This window comes from Desmodus rotundus, chromosome 1 (genome assembly GCF_022682495.2).
Source record: "Desmodus rotundus isolate HL8 chromosome 1, HLdesRot8A.1, whole genome shotgun sequence".
Lineage (NCBI taxonomy): Eukaryota > Metazoa > Chordata > Mammalia > Chiroptera > Phyllostomidae > Desmodus > Desmodus rotundus.
In genome coordinates, this window is record NC_071387.1 from 150230709 (window position 1) to 150249333 (window position 18625).

The following is an 18625-nucleotide window of genomic DNA, read 5'->3' on the forward strand; positions in this document are numbered from 1 at the left end:
TTCCATGCATTTAAAATCCTGGCCACGTGTTAGGACCTGACTGGTCATTAGAGGACTAGCACCTAACATAACAGGCTGGGATGTGCCCATTCCAAAGATGGCACATTTCCTATACCTGGTGAGTAGCTGCTGCCACGAACAGTATTTACACAGAGCCCAAGCCTGGCTCTTTAGTAGTAGTCTGAAAAATGAGTGCAAGTGTTGTATTACCTCATGCTGCCATATTCCAACAGAAAGGGAAATTTAATAGTGCGTAGAAAAGGGCTCTGTAAGCAGAGCCTTAATGATACTTTATTCACTTATTATTTTTATAATAACCAAGGGAAAGAGCGCAGGTTTGGAGCCTTAATTCAATCCTCTGCCACTCAGAACACTACCGTGCTTTGGGACTAGGTTCCCAACGTGGCCGTGTTTCTCACTCCGAATTCCTATTCTGCTTATCCTGGGTCTTTCTGGTTTGACTTGTTCTTATATTCTATGAGCTGCCAAGTTTTAGGTGCCTAACACCCAGCGTGTTAAAGTCCAGGGTGGGCCCCAGGCAACCGGAACAGTGCTGCCCAAAGGTAACTGTCACGGTAAAGCAGGGGGACCCCTAACACCAGCCGCAGCAGAAAGAACTCTGAGGAGGAATACCCTGTGTCTCTTCTCTCTATAACATTTACATGAAACACTTAGTTGTACATACATGTGCAAAGTTCTCCATAAATTTTTTATAAAAACCTTTATTTGAAAATTTCACAGGCATTCAAAGTCCTTTGGCTCACTGACAGGAAACGTCACGTCTCCCACACTGGGCAGCAGCTGTGTGTGTCTTCTCACTTTGAGACTCTTTGTCTTGATCAGAGAGAAACTGAGCCATGGTTTGTTTGGTTGTGATGGCCAGCACATTGATAAGTTTCTTATTTTTAAACTCAGCATGTAAACTTATCCCATTTCTGGAGGCAATTTTTAAGTGTAAAAAGTTATACACAGGGGTGGGCAAAGTAGGTTTACGGCTGTTCATACGGAATATAATACAATAATTGTTAAATAATAATACAAGAATAAATTGTGTTTCACATACTTACAACTGTAAACCTACTTTTGCCCTCCTCTCTATTTGGAAAGACTGAAGTTAAGATCTATTTCAAAATATTTAAATTTTACCTTTAAAAAGTAATCAATAGGAGAGGTGGGGAATGCATGAAGGTAGCAATAAAACAAGAATGGAAGAATGCTGAAATTGTTGAAGTTGGGTGATGGGAGTTTATTATACTATTCTGTTTACTTTGTATATATTAAACTTTTCCATGATAGAATCTGCTACATCCAATAAGGATTGCCCCTACCCATTTTTCTTGGTAGATCTTATTTTATACCTTTTTTTCATTTTGGTTACTTCAAATTACTTTCATCCTTCTTACAATGCACACACCAGACCTATACTCTTCAGGTTCCAGCCAATCCAGAGGATTGGATGAAATGCCTTCTATAGATCCTGATGAAAATCCTGACCCCATATCCAGTGCATGTGCTTTGGAGCCTCTCAGATTTATATGATTTTTAAAGATAAGTAATGCACCTATGTTGGAAAAAATCATCTTTGGTATTGAAGCAAGGTTATTTTCAAAACATACACATTTCTCATTGCCATATAATTTTATCAGGAAGAACTCTTAATTACTTTGAAGTTTCCAGTGGCATAAAAATCAGAGTCACACTTGAAAGGATCAGTAGAAAGAGTCACATAAATATTCCCATTGTCCACTGTCACTGTATGAATCCTCTGCTTTATTCCTTTAGAACACCACTTGGGTTTTGCTGATGGATCTTTAGGGTTTATAGACTGATATAGTCCTTCTCCCGTTGCCAAAGTAATCTTATATTTATGCCAGGGGCAAACTATACATGGTCGTCCATCAAAATCCTGGGGAAGGAAAAATTGATTTAATAATCTGACATTTCTAATGTTTACAATAAACCTCAGACTCAGGGCAGAATATATTGCAGAAGAATCAGGTTAAAGAACAAACCAGCTTTTCTTTTTTACTTTCATTAAAAAATTATTCAGCATAAGGCAGAACATAACCTTGGTAGTCATCAAATCCCTCTTGCTGTTGATGAGAGACCCAGTGTGCTAGAGCTGGATCAGAGGGTCCCTCGCTCAGGCAACTGCACCATGTCACTGCAGCTGTGCCGTTATCTATTAGATGCCAATGTCACTTCCTTGACAGAAATGAGGCAATGGCTTCAGGTGCTTCTAAAGGAATTTTCACTAGCTGCTGGAAGAATGATAAGCTTCAGACATAAATCAAGAGAGGTTACTAAAGGCATGAGTGCATATATTAATTGAAGAGCAATTTATGATCCAAAATAGTCAATTCTCAACTTTTTAACCATATTAGAGAGTGTGTCTCAAATTTGGAAGAGCACAGTAATCACCAACATCTTATTTAAATACAAATCTTGTTTAAATTCAGTAGGCCTAAGGTTGGTGCAAGACTCTGCATTTCCAATAAGCTCCCACATGGCAACAATATTTCTGGGCTATTTACCACACTTCGAATAGAAAGGTTGTATAGCTCTCATGGCCTGAAACTGAAGGAAATTCTTCTACATTTATCATTACCAGGTACTTACATTTTTTTTTACACCAAAAGTGCTGGAATACTGATATTGCATCCCCAGAAAACTGTTAGCAAACATCTACATTTTCATAATTCATAAGTTACCATATTTTTCAGACTATAAAACACACTTTTTGCCCCAAATTTGGGAGGAAAATGGCGATGCATCTTATAGTTCAAATGTAGCTTTCCTGGCTTGCTTGTGGGGGGTGGGGTGCAGTGGAGCAGGGTCACAGGAGGCAGGAGCAGCACCACATTTTTTGCTTCAAAAATTTTTTCCCGCATTTTCCTCCTCTAAAACCTAGGTGCGTCTTATGGTCTGGTGCATCATATATTCCGAAAAATATGGTAATATTCATAATTTAAATACACATCCTTTAACATAAGGCAAGTGGAACTAGGTAGTTAGGAAGTCTAGAGAGAGCGGAACAATAAGTTTAAGGTTGTACTTTGTACAAGTCAGAGAGAGAAAGAGAGAGGGGTATCAGTTTCATGAAAGAGAGTGGAAGAGAGAGAGAGAGGGAGAAGGAGAGAGAGGGTGAGAGAGGTATCAGTTTCATGAAGCAGAAAAACAAGAAATAAGGTAGCTAGTTTGGGAATGCAAGGGGAAGCAAGACAGTCTTCTCATTCCTCTAGTTGAGCCTTCAAAGTGTGGTTTCTTTCTCAAAACATATAAATTTATATTTTTATTATATTATAAAAGTAATATATACTCATTGGAAAAATTCAAACTATGCAGAAGTGTATAAAGTAAAAAGTGAATGTTATTTTTTATTTTAAAATGGGATTGCATTAGAACTATTATTCTATGACTTACTTTTTTCACTCAAAAATATATTGTTGACATCCTTCCATACCAACATATATAGATCTGCCTCGTTAATTTAATGGTTGCACGGTATTCTACAGCATGACTACTCATAATTTCTACTGTTTCCTATTGCTGAAACATTTAGGTTGTTGTCAATTTTTATTACAATAAATAATGTTATAATGACCCTCTGCTACAGATACAATTAAACGTTTGTGCAATTATATCTGTGGGGTAGATATCTCAGAGTATAATTGCTAGGTCAGAAGATATGCATATTTCTCACATTTATCTATGAAATGGTTTTCTTTACATTGTAGGGCTGTAAATTTCTAGAATATTAAAAATTATACTAGAAGCATTAAAATGTAGCCCAAACCTAAATGTAAATTATTTTTGAGTACAGAATGAAATAAGAATATAAATAAGAAACATCTGAGTTTTATGAGAATAGATTTAATATCACATACCTCTATGTCTCCCAAATGTAAAGGTCCTCCTGAGTCTGAAAAGAAATCGAATATTCCATCTAGTCACTACAACATCTGAAATTTTGATAGTTTTATGTTAGTAAACAAATACAAGATTTACACATGAAAAATAAAATCTTACGGTAACAGCGAATATCCATAGCATGATATTCTCCTTTGTGGTAGAAAATGACCACTTCTCTCTCATGGACGACAGCTGTCATTCTTTCAGATTTCTTAATGTCGTCTTCTCTGCCGACACAGACAGGAGGACTTTCCTTCATTTCAGGATCTTGCTCCGAGTCATCAAGATCCATGCTGGTCGAACCAGAAAGAAAGGAAGAAAAAGAAAATTGCAAGTGGTCTTCACTAGTTTGGCTGTAACTCAGCTCAGAGATAATCACATCATATGAAAAATCTGATTTCTCTGAGACTGGTAGAAGCATTTTTGGTAGCTATATAAAATAAAACATTTCTAAATATTAGATTATAGTTAGTCAGGATTTTGAGTTAGAGACTCTTAAGGCTTGCCAGAATTATGGAGAACTCCTCATGTTGAGGCTGGACTTGTATTAGATTCATTTTAACAAATGAATCTAATACAATGAACAATTCTAATGAATTAGAATTCATTAGATTCATTTCAGAACTCCTAAGACACAGACTAAAGTTTCACTATCCTTTTATTCCCCATCAGACTCAATGCTAAACAACATTCAGTTGTTATCCCACTGAAGGTGGGATTCTCTGATAGTCTGAATACTCTTGGACCTCCAGGTTGAGATGGCTCACTTGGTTTTTTTCCTTTTTTAAAAAACCTATCTATTAGTTTCAGGTGTACAGTTCAATGGTTAGACAGTCGTATAATTTACATAGTATTCCACTCAATATTTCCAGTTCCCCATGCGGCACCATACATAATTATCACAATATCATCGACTATATTTCCTGTGCTTTACTTACTTCCTCATGACTATTTTTTAGCTACCAGTTTGTGCTTCTTAGTCCCTTCACCTCCTTTACTCAGTGCCCTGACTTCCCTCCCTTTGGCAACCACTAGTTCTCTCTCTGTATCTATGAGTCTCTTTCAATTTTGTTTGTTCATTTATTTTGTTCTTGAGATTCCACATGTAAGTGAAATCATATGGTATTTGTCTCTCTCTGACTGACTTATTCATGAGCATAATACCTTCTAGGTCCATCCTGTTGTAAATGGTAAGATTTCATTCTTTTTTATGGCTGAGTAATATTCCATTGTCTATATGAACCACAGCTTTTTTTATCCACTTGTCTATTGATGGACACTTGGGTTGCTTCCATAGCTTGGCTATTGCAAATAATGGTGCAATAAACATAGGGGTGCATATAGTCTTTCAAATTAGTGTTTTGGGTTTCTTGAGATAAATTCTTGGAAGTGGAGTCACCGTGTTGACTCACTTGGTTTTGCTGGCAGAGACAGCCAGCTCTTACAGATCAACTAGACGACTACTCTGGCAGAAGGAGAAAGGTATGAATGGACACCTTGCACTTTCTTAAATCAGAAATTGTCATTACTGTCTTCTTCCTTATTTGGGCACTGAAAGAGATGACTTCTCTTCAGTTAATCTATAGCAGTATGTTGTACAAGCTCATATTTCTAAACAAAGATTTCATAGAGAATTTTCAGGTATTCTAAATATAATTTTTATCAGCACAGATATTCAGCCTATTTCTTTGAAAGCAACCCTTTCAAAGAGACCTTCTGTGTACTTTAAGAACATAGTCTTCAGGACTTCTAGTGGTTTCTCTGAATATTTATTTAATCCTGTGGCTGACTGGCAGTCTGAAAATGTTAGTAGAAAAAGAGCATTGGCTCCTTCAGCTATTTTAAAAAACTGAGGTATAATTGACATATAACATTAGTTTAATGTGTACGACATAATGATGTGATATTTGTATATATTGTGAAATGATCAATACGATGAGTCTAGATAACATCCATCGACATACCTAATTACAGAATTTTTTTCTTGTTCTGAGGACTTTTAAGATCTATTCTCTTAGCAACTTTCAAGTGATAGGATGGCTTGTTTAAAAAATAAATTCATAACAGAGATTATTAAGAAGTAAAATCTCTTTGTGAATGCAAGAAACAAGCTTTAGAAAAAGGAATTTATAGAACACTCTTTCGAGGTTAGTTCTGAGCCATAAGGAGGATATTGAATATATATTAGATATCCTATAAGTCTGAGCTCCGAAACTGAAGTGTAGGATGAGGGGTGTGTGTATGTGTGTGTGTGTTGATGGGAAGAAGTAGGAGCTATGAATTCAAAGTACAGAGGAAAGCATTACACAAATCAAGTTTAGGAATTTACAGAGATTTGTACTTTGTACAAAGTCAATTTGTACTTTGAAGTTAGCATTGTTAACCTTTGCTCTAACAAACCTAGTTACTTTTTAAAAGGATGGGAAAAAACACATATGCTATTTTTGAAAATTTTTTTCACAATAATAAAAGCAAAAGTATAGTTTTTGTTTTCTTTTATGTATTTATTTTTATTTTTATTATTGTTCAAGTACAGTTGTCTCCATTTCCCCACCACCACTTTCCCCCACCCCATCCACCCCCACCTCCTACCCTCAATGCTATCCCTCCTTGGCTTTGTCTGTGGGTCCTTTATATAAGTTCTTTGATGACCCTTCCCCTCCTTTCCTCCATTACCCACCCCCCTCTCTGGTTACTGACACTTTGTTCTTGAAATGAATTTCAGTTTGCAAGAATATTAGGACCAGAAAAAGAAGTGGCACTTAGGAAATCATTATGATTTACTGACTGGTCATCGTGAATTCCGTTTTGCAGTTAATTTTGTGTTGGTGAAGTGAAAAGGGGTGAAAGTGGTGCTTTGTGTGAAGTTACAATGGCTTTAACATTAAGTTTCTTAAGTAATCACAGTTAAGCCATGTATACTCTGTGTTCTTCAATAAGTGCAAGTGAGTAATGAAGAGTATATATTTTTTCTTTTTTTTTATTGTTGTTCAAGTACATTTGTCTCCATTTTCCCCCCACCACTCTCCCAACCCAACCCATCACCACTTCCCACCCTCAATCCTACCCTCCTTTGGCTTTGTCCATGCATCCTTTATACATGTTCCTTGATCACCCTTCCCCTTTTCCCCTCATTACCCTTCTCCCCCCATCCCAGTAACCCTTAACTGACTGGTTACTGTCAGTTTGTTCTTTATTTCAATGTCTCTGGTTATATTTTGCTTGCTTGTTTGTTTTGTTGATTAGGTTTCACTTACAGGTGAGATCATATGGTATTTGTCTTTCAGTGCTTGGCTTACATCACTTAGCATAATGCTCTCCAGTTCCATTCATGCTATTGTGAAAGACAGGAGCTATTGCTCCTTCTTTCTCTCTGCTGTGTAGTATTCCATTGTGTAAATGTACCATAATTTTTGATCCACTCATTTACTGATGGGCACTTAGGTTGCTTTTAGCACTTGGCTATTGTAAATTGGGCTGCTATGAACATTGGGGTGTATAGGTTCTTTTGAATTGCTGTTTCAGGATTCTTAGGGTATACCAGCAGTGCAATTGCTGGATCAAAAGGCAGTTCCACTTTTAGTTTTTTGAGGAAATTCCATACTGTTTTTCCACAGTGGCTGCACCAGTCTACATTCCCACCAATATAGCATTAGGGTTCCCTTCTCTCCACAATCTCACCAGCACTTGTTTGTTGATTTGTTTATGATGGCCATTCTGACAGGTGTGAAGTGTATCTCATTGTGGGTTTAATTTGCATCTCTCTGATGGCTAGTGATGCTGAGCTTTCTTTCATATGTCTCTGGGCCCTCTGTATGTCTTCCTTGGAGAAGTGTCTATTTAGGTCCTTTGCCCATATTTTAATTGGATTGTTTGTCTTCCTGGAGTGGAGTCACATGAGTTCTTTATATATTTTGAAGATCAAGCTCTTGTCTGAGGTATCACTGACAAATATATTTTCCCATATGGTTGGTTCCCTTTTCATTTTGCTGATGTTTTCTTTAGCCATGTAGAAGCTTTTTAATTTGACCAAGTCCCATTTGCTTATTCTTTCCTTTACACCCCTTGCTCTAGGAGGTATTGGTGAAAATATTGCTATGTGGAATATCTGAGACTTTCCTGCCTATATTCTCCTTTTATGGTTTTGCAACATATAGTTTTTTTTAATGTATTTATTGATTATGCTATTACAGTTGTCCCTTTTCTGCCCCTTCACTCAACTCCATCCTGCCCACCCCCTCCCTCCCACATTCCGCCCCTATAGTTCATGTGAAGGGTCATACTTATAAGTTCTTTGGCTTCTACATTTCCTACACTATTCTTACCCTCCCCCTGTCTATTTTCCACCTATCATTTATGCTATTTATTCTCTGTACCTTTCCCCCCTCTCTCCCCCTCCCAATCCCCTATTGATAACCCTCCATGTGATCTCCATTTCTGTGGTTCTGTTTCTGTTCTAGTTGTTTGCTTAGTTTTCTTTTGTTTCGGTTTTAGGTGTGGTTGTTTATAACTGTCAGTTTGCTGTCATTTTTACTGTTCCTATTTTTTATCTTCTTTTTCTTAGGTAAGTCCCTTTAACATTTCATATAACAATGGCTTGGTGATGATGAACTCCTTTAACTTGACCTTATCTGAGAAGCACTTTATCTTCCCTTCCATTCTAAATGATAGCTTTGCTGGATACAGTAATCTTGGATGTAGGTCCTTGCCTTTCATGACTTGGAATACTTCTTGCCAGTCCCTTCTTGCCTGTAAGGTCTCTTTTGATAAATCAGCTGACAGCCTTATGGGAACCCCTTTGTAGGTAACTGTGTCCTTTTCTCTTGCTGCTTCTAAGATTCTCTCCTTATTTTTAATCTTGGGTAATGTAATTATGATGTGCCTTGGTGTGTTCCTCCTTGGGTCCAGCTTCTTTGGGACTCTCTGAGCTTCCTGGACTTCCTGGAAGTCTATTTCCTTTGCCAGATCAGGGAAACAACATATAGTTTTTTATCCATCTTGAGTTTATTTTTGTGTATGGTGTAAGTTGGTGGTTGGTTTCATTTTTTTGCATGTAGCTGTCCAGATCTCCTTACACCATTTGTTGAAGAGGCTATTTTTACTCCTGTTTATGCTTCTTCCCCTTTGTCAAATATTAATTGACCATAGAGACATGGGTTTATTTCTGGGCTCCCTATTCTGTTCCATTGATCTATGTGTCTGTTCTCATGCCAGTACCAGGCTGTTTTGATTACAGTGGACTTGTAATATAGTTTGATGTCAGGTACTGTGATCCCACCTACTTTGTTCTCCTTTCTCAAAATTGCTCTGGCTATTCAGGGTAGTTTATGGTTCCATATAAATTTTTGAAATGTTTGTTCTATATCTGTGAAATGTGTCATTGGTGTTTTAATAGGGATTTCACTGAATCTATAAATTGCTTTGGGTAGTATGGACAGGGTTTTGATGATGTTAATTCTTCCAATCCATGAACACAGTATATGCTTCCATTTATTTGTGTTTTCCTTAATTTCTTTCTTCAGTGTTGTGTAGTTTTCTGAGTACAGGTCTTTTACCCCTCCTTGGTTAAATTTATTCCTATGTACTTTGTTTTTCTTGTTGCTATAGCAAATGGGATTTTTTTCTTTATTTCTGTTTCTGATGTTTCATTGTTGGTCTACAAAAATGCCTTCGATTTCTGAATATTGACGCTGTGTCCCACCATTTTTGCCAAATTCCCTTCAATGTGTGGTTGCTTCTCGCATGCCCCCAACTGGGACCCAGCTTGCAACCCAGGCATGTGCCCTGACTGGGAATTGAACCAGTGACCCTTTGGTTCACAGGCCGGTACTCAGTCCACTGAGTCACACCAGCCAGGGCTGTAGTGTTTTTTTAAAAAAGGTAATGATTTTGTGAATTAGCCATTGCTGGCAGGAGGCTGCATACTACATCTTTAAACAGTCCGGAAGCTACCCAAAGTATACAAATTACTCAGGCAGTAGTAAGTACCTCCACAGTGTTGGACATGCAGCCCTTTATCATATTTTGTGACAGAACAGACAGAAAGGCGATAATGATAAGAAAAATGGGAACAGAAAGATGAACTGAAAGAGGGGGAAATAGCCCAAACCAAAAGAAATAAGTATGGAGTTTGCAACAAATTTAACTGACAAAGGATTAAGATTCACAATATAGGAATGCCTATCAAGTAGAAAGAAAATTCCAAATAATCATAGAAAAATGGGCAAAAGACATGAACAAACATTTCACAGATAAGGAAATCTGAAAGGCCACTAGTCACACGTTAAAATGCTCCACCTCATTAGTAGGAAAATGTAAAAGAAATGTAAAGCTAAGTCACATATGGGATACCATTTTCTATCTAACAGACTGGAAAAAATACCAAGTATTGGCAAGGATATGAAGCAACTGATAGTAATGACATCAATTAGTGCAACCTACAGTTTGGTATCACCTAGTAATGCTGAACATACTCATGACCCAATAATCCCACTCTCGGTATATTACAGAGAAATATACAGAGGTATATTCACAGGTACACCAGGAGACATGCACAAGAAAGGTTATAATAACAAATTAGACAGGAAGCAACTCAAAATTAATCTACTGTGAAATGGATAATTTTTATATTCATTCAATGGAATGCAGCAGTAATATGGCTATATTAATTAGGATTATTTTCAAAAATGTAACTTTAAATGAATTTTTTGAAAAAAGATTTCAGAGTTTACTTCCATTTTAATCAAGTGCAAAAACAGGTAAAACCAAACAATATTCATGGACACATGTATATAGAATAAAATTTATAAAGAAAAGCAAGGGGATAGTTAACACAAAATTTCTTAAATGTCTCAAAGTATCACTTAATCTTATGTAATCACTTAGTCTTATATTTAAAATTATTCTTTTTTCAATATTTAAGTTGTATCCTGCCTTATAATTATGATCCAAATGATCCAAAATCCAAGACAAAGGGAATAAAATGGCACTTTCTATCCTCAGAGAAAGTGCCTGTGCCCATTCAGCTTATTTCAAAATTTAGCATTAGCAGAGGAAATAAACAAATAGTTCTCTTACTGTTCTTTTTACAGGCAAAAACGAGAAAAGAAACACTAGTATCAAGCAAGTAACAAAATGTATGAGATGTAGAGAAGCATCAAAAGTTAAATGAGAGTTTTCCAACCCCCAAATACATGAGAAGGAAATACAATCGTTCAAGTTTCAGTCTCGTCGAACATGCAGTCTTTGCAGGGTTTGCCCTCTACCGGGGAACACTGCCATGAACTTTGCAGGGGCCGATAAGAAATGAGCAGAAAAAGCTGGCGCTAATGATAACGGTTTCAGAGAACTAGGTTCGTGGTCTTTCATCTTAGGAAAGTATTATCTCAGCCTTCATATAACTGTTCCCTCTATGCATCATAAATGTTTTTTTTATTTATGATATCTGGTGATTATTTGTAATTAACACCAATATTATTCTTAATTAAATATTGTGAATATCAAGGTCTGTCCATTCAGAGAACAAGGGGCAATGTGTTCATCTTAATTACTGTTACTTTGATGAACTATTTATATGCTCCCAGACATTCCTTGTATTTTAAATCAACTTTAAGATAGTAGAATCTTAACTGAATAAAAATAAAGAGGAAAATTAAACAGCTCATCCAGTTTGTGGGCTAGATGAAGAAAACCATTCTGAAAAATGTATCCATTTTGTTCCACAGTTCACTCTTCAAGAAATGTGTGTGGGGTTTTTTTGGCTTGTGACTAAAATTAGGTTTCTAAAGGTGTTACTAACGCCACATAAAATTATAAATTATCTAAATGGATCCTCAGTCTCTATTAGATACCTTTCCAGCATAGGGAATCCATTCAGGTTGAATGGAAAAAAATAACTAAGTTATCTATAAGACAGTGGAGACAGAAGAGACATGAAATTAAAGGAATTTACTTGTTAACTCCTCTTGAGCACTGACTTAAGTGCTTTTACTAAGCCTGGGACTTGGTCTACAGATTTTCAGAATGCATAGCCCCAGGGTGTCACCCTTGCTTTTAGGTTCAGAGAAGAGAAATGCTGTAGATAGTAGCTTTGTACAATCTCTTTGGATGGCAGAATAACGGGTAAAACCAGCTATCTTTCAGGGAGTGCCAGTGCTTGGACTCTTTGCATATAGGAGTTCATTAATCCGCACCCCCCCCAGGAGGTATTATATCTATTTTCCAGATGAGGAAACTAAGTATAAAGGGCCCTTTTTAACAAAAGCTTACCCAAACTCACAAAGTAGCAGTTAAGAATCAAACTCGGATCTTATGAGTCTAAATTTGTGAACACTGAAATATAAATCTTAACATTTCATCTAAGTAGTATCCATGGACTCATAAAAACACATGGCCTGCAAGGAAAATATCTCACAGGTACCAAACGTTTTAGCAAAATAAAGATATTATCTATCTGTCTATCTATCTATTTCAATCTCTATGTCACCATATATATCACCAAAGATGATGGTCCTGAATTTTTTTAAAGTTAGGAACTCTATTGTGCAAGAGTTCTGTCAACAAGTGTTTAAAGTGGAGTATTTTCCCTACTAATTTAATAAAGTCACATAGCTGTTCTGCAATCTGCTACTGTCTGGGATATTAGAGATGAGATCACCAGGTGAACTCACCTGGGTTGGAATTCTGCCTCTGCGTGACACTCTGCAGCAAGTGTCTTTATGTCACTGTGCTGCAGTAATTAAGGCCTGCCACGTTTGGCTCTGGTGAGCCCGACAGTGGGAAACGCGTCCGTCGTGTGTTAGCTGTCATCACTAAGGCCCAGCTCGGACAGTCTGTGGGCACAGGACTTGAAGCTGTTTAACCCTTCAGTGCAGTCGGTCTGCAGCTGTTAGATGGAGCGGGGCTGCCAGATGTGGACTGCTCTGCCCGCACCCTCCAGGTGAAGACAGCTGGGGCGGCCGGGACGCGGAGACGCGCCCTGCAGCAGCGTCCGCCCTTTGGAGCGCACATAGGCTGGGAAAGCTAGTAAAAAACGCTGTCGACTGAGACGGCAGGTTCTGGGTGCGTGCGGCGCAGGCTCTAAGGGGAACGCGGTTGGCGGGCCTCGCTGTGACTGGGCGGAAGCCGGTGCCGGGGTGAACGGTTAACCGATGCGGGACCGAAGCCCGCGAGGGCCGCGCTGCTCAGAAAGCCCAGGAGTAGAGGCCACAGGACAGCAAGCTGCGCCCGCCGCAGTAAGCCGCACCGTCCCCGTCGCCGGAAGTCCGAGCCCAGACCCGCCACCCTACCGGAAGCAGCGGCCCTCGCAAGCCCCGCCCCGGCCCCGCAGCCCAACCCAGCAGCTAGAACAGAATTTACCTTCAAGTCCTTCGCTCCGCCTCCGCGAGACGACCTGCAGCAGACCCCGCGAGATGCTACTGAGTGACCCAGGGCTAGGCCACCGCACGGATCCTCCGCGGGGGCGGGGCGAGGCCGCCCACGTGACCGCAGAGTGCCAGTCCCTGGGGACCCGTTTGAAAGCGTCCGCGGACGTGCCATGCTCTGCCAGGACCTCCAAACCGACAGTCTTATTAATCTTGTATTTGACAAACGTAGGTGGCGTCCATTTATTGTGAAATGTCTTACCATATTTATCCAAATTTTAAATGCACCTAGCGATCTCATTCCTAGGAATTACCTTCTAAAAATATTTGGAAAATTAGTCACAATGAATATAATCAATATATGAAGATTGTTTTATTTTAAGGAAGAATGAGGATAACTAAAGTGATCATCAACAGGGGAATGATTACATGAAATACAATGTAGCCATGTTAATTACTTGTAGCCACGAAATATGTGTAGTGTGCCCTATTTAATGTAAAACGTCGTTTCTCTAGATACAGTTATGAGGGCATGTATTGCAAACGTAAGATTTTTCTTTAAAAAAGTAGTAGTTGCTTGGGGAAGTGATGAAAGATTTCCACTTTCATATTTTGAACTTTGCAACTTTGATTTTTCTCTTTATACTTCTCTGATTTTTTTTAAAAGATCTCATACTTGTGTTCAAAACTGGAAGCTGGATGAATCTGATAGTTTTTCATATATATTTCTTTGTCTTCTAATGCGGTGTTTCTTAACTCTAGCTATCCCTTAGAGTATTAAAAATTTAATACCTGGGAGTATTAAAAAGTCCTGATGCCCAGACCAATGAGGCAAAAATCTTAAAGGGGGAGAGGGATAAATATATATATTTTTCTGGTTTCCCAGATGATTCAGGTGGGACCTCAAGGTTGAAACCCATAATCTACATTTAAGCAGTTCCTTGAGTTGCCCTTTCATCCTTTCTTTTCCTACTAGTGACACCTAGTGGTAGTCCCTGGCATGAGTTTTGTTACTGATGAAAACTCAGGCTTTTCTTCTGTGATCTTGCCCTTTAATGTCTCTGTCTACAGTTTCACATGTCCCTTCTCACCTTTGTGGGCCCCGTTCCTCTGCTCTGAGCATCAGGCTGTTTCTAGGCAGGCTTTTCTTGGACCCAGTTTTCCCTCTCAGATTGCTTCAAAATCTGCCTTCAATCCTTAGCCAAATTCTGTCTTGTGAGCTAGTGAAAACATGTGTGTTGCTAGTTTCATTACAGGGAGGCTTGAAGAGTATCCACCAATTGGGATTTCATGTTCCTTCAAACCAGAAAAGGGTGATAACATGGCCTTTATTAAGCCATTGGGTTTCAGATCATGAGGAAATGAGGGTGGCTTTAAATATCACCTGTCTGCTTATGACTCCTAAATGGAAGTCTCCACAATATTCGTACCTGCCTGATACCCTCCCCTGGATATTGTAGCAGAAGCAGTATGCTCATTAAACATCCCATCTACTACCCCACGTTTCCCAGCCCCACTTAACAGTTGGTGGAGGCCCCGTGACTAGTTTTGGCCAATGGACTGTGACGCCTAGACTGAAGCATAGCAGAGTTGATACGAGACCTCTCCAGTCATCTCTTTTCTGTTACAATGATTGACTTTCTAGATGGTAGAGCCTCCACAGCCTGGGCCCTCAAGTAACTACGTGGAACAGAGACCACTCTTCCCCAGCTTGCCAACTTCCACCAGGCTATAAAAGACCTGTAACTTAAGTGAAAAATAAACTTTTATTGTGTTAAGCCACTGAAACTTTAAGGTTGTTTATGACTGCAACATAGCATATTTAACCTGATACCTCATACAGGGCTATCTCCAATTTTATGTGTTCAGAATTTAATTTTCTCCCATAAACCTATACCTTCTTTTGTCCCCACCATCTCCATAAGTGACAACACTGCCCATCTGCATGCTTCCAGAAGAAAACTGGATGGCATCTCCCTTTTGCTCACTCTCCTGTGCAGAAAAGAGTTAACATAGCTTACCTGAGACTGTTACCCTTTAAAAACTCCATGTGCAAGGTTGGCCCTTGGCTGGCGTCTGTGAACTTGGCTGGTAAACAGTTCCCTACACTGATTTAAGGCTTTCCCTAAATAATAAAGCTGACAACTGTTTGTACAAAAAATATGGTTTTATACTGACCACAACCTGCTTCCTTCTGGGAGTCTGGAGTTTTTTGGTACATGCTGGGCAGAGGTGCCTATGTGACCAGCCCTCAAAAAAAATCCTTTCTTTATTTCTTTCCCTCCCTTCCTCCCTCCCTCCCTCCTTCCCTGAGGACATGCTTTTTGATTTTTAGACAGAGGGGGAGGGAGGGAGAAAGTGGGAGAGGAACATTGATGTGAGAGAGAAACAGCGATTGGTTGCCTCTCATATGCATCCCTGACCGGGGCCCAAACCCACAATCTAGGCATGTGTCCTGACTGAGAATTGAACCTGCAACAGTTAACAGGACAATGCCCAACCAACTGAGCCACACCAGCCAGGACTCTTTCTGTATTTTGACTGTGGGAGGAAGAGTGAGTTCTGTGTGACTGCCACCTCTTCAAAGAGGCAGAGAGGATAAGGAAGGCTTCACGTGGATTCTTCCATACTCCACCTGTGTCCTTTTTCCTTACGACCCAGCAGTGTAACTTCGCAACATCTCTGTAATAATCCTAGCAAGAGAAGAACTGTATAATGAGTTCCATGAGTCCTTCTAGTATATCTCCAGACTTGACATGGTCTTACGGACCCCCATGATATCCCTCCATATGTAATCCAGCACTAATTCCTGTTGATTCTACTTTCTGAAATGTATTTCAAATTACTCTGCTTCCTAATCTGTTGTCGCCACTCTGGAAGGTACCATCATCTTTTATTTGTGTTGGATTTGTGAGAGGGCCTGATAAATAACGCCTTTCTTTCTTGCCTGAGTTCGGAACCCAACAGGAAGAGATCAAAGTATAAGCTTTATTTAATAAGAAAAATCTGTATCGGAGTGACTTAAATGTGCAGCAAATGTACTTTCCAAAAAAAGGAGGAAGGATGGGAGAGTGAAGGTTGGAGATTTTAAGATTTCTTTCTCACTCCTGATTTTTATCTTCCAGGTGGAACTCCAAGTCCCAGGCATTAAGCAAATGATATACAAGCTGACCATAAGTGGGAGCGGAGAGAGAAGTATGGTCAGTGAACACTAGGTAGAATGCAGTGAGCCCTGAGCAAAACAGTCTTACTAGTATCAAACCAGGCTTAGTAAATACACATAGTGCTATGTGGGCCTTAGGTGATGTGGTCCTCAGGGAACAGGCTGCTGCCCCTTGACCTTGACCAATGTTCAGAACATATTCATTCTACCACATTAGGTCTCAGCAGAGGTAGGGAGGTCACAAAGACCTTGAAAACAAGCATAGCTAAAGCAAGGACTAAATTATAGGGAAAATTTGAGGGGTTTTTGGTACATTGGCCTTTCAGATGGTACTGGGTAGAGTACTTGCTGAAATTAGGGGTTGTAAAGTTAATTAACCAGCTTCAGATCCCCTCACATGCGTGGGCCCTTTCCAAGGTCCTGAAGGACACCAGTAATGTATTCACATGGTTTTCCTTTATACCCCTTTAATATAATTTGAAAACACACAAATTATAGAAAAGTAATACAAGGAACTCTATTCCCTAACAACTATTTGAGAGTATGTTGCCAGTCTGATGCCCCAACAGTCTCTAATGCTTTAGTGTGTATTTCCTGCAAACAAGGATATCCTTCTACATAACTGCAATACAACCACCAAAATCAGGAAATTAGCACTGGTATGTTTCTACCATCTAATCCTCAAATCCCCTTCTGAATGAAGTTGTGTTTCATTTTCATGTCTCTTTAGTTTCCTTGTCCAGGACAGTTCCTTAGTCTTTCCTTAACATCCGTGACATTGATATATTTTTAAATTATAGGCCATTTATTTTGCCAAACGTCTCTCAGTTGATGTTTGTCTGACATTTCCTCATGATTACTTTCAGGTTATGCACCTTTGGCAGGAAAACCACCGAGACTGGACTCTGAGCCTGTATAGGCTGCCCCCCTATTCCCTTCTCACTTGTCCCCAGCTGGTCTTACTACGCTACAATGTTGCCATCACCTCATTCTGGCTCTGTCATCCCTCTCTGAGACACTGTGCTCCCCGCCTCACCCTTCACCAGCCAGCATAGGTACCTACGCTGCTCTGTCCCACCTACTGGCTTTAGGACCGAATTGTTCAGGAAGGAAAAGGAAGAAGGAGAGGAATAGTGGCCATATGTTTTGTAAAATGTGCATAAGTAAGATGATATTATTTCAATGGATTAGGGTCATTGTCTCTTTTCTTCTTCCATCACACAGGCATTTTGGGGATTTGGCTAAGGGACAGGTGAGTTGGGAATACACTCAGTTTAGGTTTAGTGGGATATATGTATATGGTTTGCTAGTGATTCTATGTATGTTTAAGTTTTTCCTGGCTTCCCAGTGCAAAAAGGCTTCCCAGAATACTCCCAATGCCCACTGTGATGACCTCCTCCATGCCGACATGCGGGTGAGGGCCAGGGTCCCATCACAGTATGAGTGTGTGCTGTGGTGTCTGGCACAGGAAGCGTGGGCATCTGGAAGGGAAACAAGATTTGAATGGATGGAGCCAGCAACTAGTCTGTGGGAAATTCTATTACCAGACTTTTGGCAAAATTGTAAGCACAGGATTCTGTTCTCATTGGCACTTAGTACATATGAGATATGCTCAGTAATAGAGCTTGTGAGAAAGACACATAGAGTGTCCTTCTTGATGGGAAGCATATGAAAGAATTTATCAAAGTGCTTTTGTCTTGTTTTAAATTTAAAATAGCCCAGACTATTTTTTTTCTGGGTCTGCATAGAGTGCACTGTGCAAGAACAAATAGAAGATAACCTCCCAGCAGGCCAGCATCTAAGCCAGACCTGTACTTGGACTGAGCCCGCTGATTCTGGCCTGGGTGTGCTGCACTGAGTGAGGGTCGTTTCTGTATGGTGTCAAAGTCTCCGCATCTGTTGTGAGCAGCATTTTAAGTCTTGAACACAGGGGCTGATTTTAGCTCCTCTTGTTACAGAATGAATTTGGTTCACGAAACTTGCTTGCAGAGGTGATTCCCCAGTGTTCCTCACCTTTGTGCCCCCTGGGCTATTGGTTCTATGCACATTTCTGACTCTACTGTTGCTGCTTCTGCATCTGGTTTCCTCAGGTCTTAGGGAGCAAGAATACCTCTGCCACATGCTTTTCAAGGCACTGCCTTTCTTTGGACCTGGAATGTTCCAGGCTGTGCACGGTGCAATATGCCTT

At 39.6% G+C, this 18625-nt stretch overlaps 2 protein-coding genes across 2 annotated transcripts in view; one reads left to right on the top strand and one right to left on the bottom strand.

Moving 5' to 3' along the window:
* SPATA9 (spermatogenesis associated 9) overlaps nt 1–2017 on the top strand; it is a 28138-nt gene extending 26121 nt beyond the window's left edge. The window contains exon 6 of the mRNA XM_053911756.1: nt 1875–2017. Coding sequence (XP_053767731.1) covers nt 1875–1930 — 56 coding nt within the window. The 3' untranslated portion in view covers nt 1931–2017. The remainder of the gene's footprint in view (nt 1–1874) is intronic.
* Nucleotides 218–13383, bottom strand: RFESD (Rieske Fe-S domain containing). Its single transcript, XM_024563598.3, has 4 exons — nt 13270–13383; nt 4030–4205; nt 3888–3922; nt 218–1906 (listed from the first exon to the last, which is right to left on the bottom strand). Exons 2-4 carry the CDS (start codon nt 4202–4204, stop codon nt 1643–1645), a joined length of 474 nt encoding a protein of 157 aa, XP_024419366.1. The 5' UTR covers nt 4205; nt 13270–13383; the 3' UTR covers nt 218–1642.
* Between the last annotated feature and the right edge of the window lie 5242 nt (nt 13384–18625).

What these genes read in the sequence shown, in the direction of transcription:
- RFESD (XM_024563598.3), bottom strand. Translation starts at nt 4,204, where the DNA reads ATGGATCTTGATGACTCGGAGCAAGATCCTGAAATGAAGGAAAGTCCT. An exon ending in TATGGATATTCGCTGTTACC is followed by an intron (nt 3,923 to 4,029) that starts GTAAGATTTTAT and finishes ATTTCTTTTCAG; the next exon opens with ACTCAGGAGGACCTTTACAT. An exon ending in TACATTTGGGAGACATAGAG is followed by an intron (nt 1,907 to 3,887) that starts GTATGTGATATT and finishes TTCCTTCCCCAG; the next exon opens with GATTTTGATGGACGACCATG.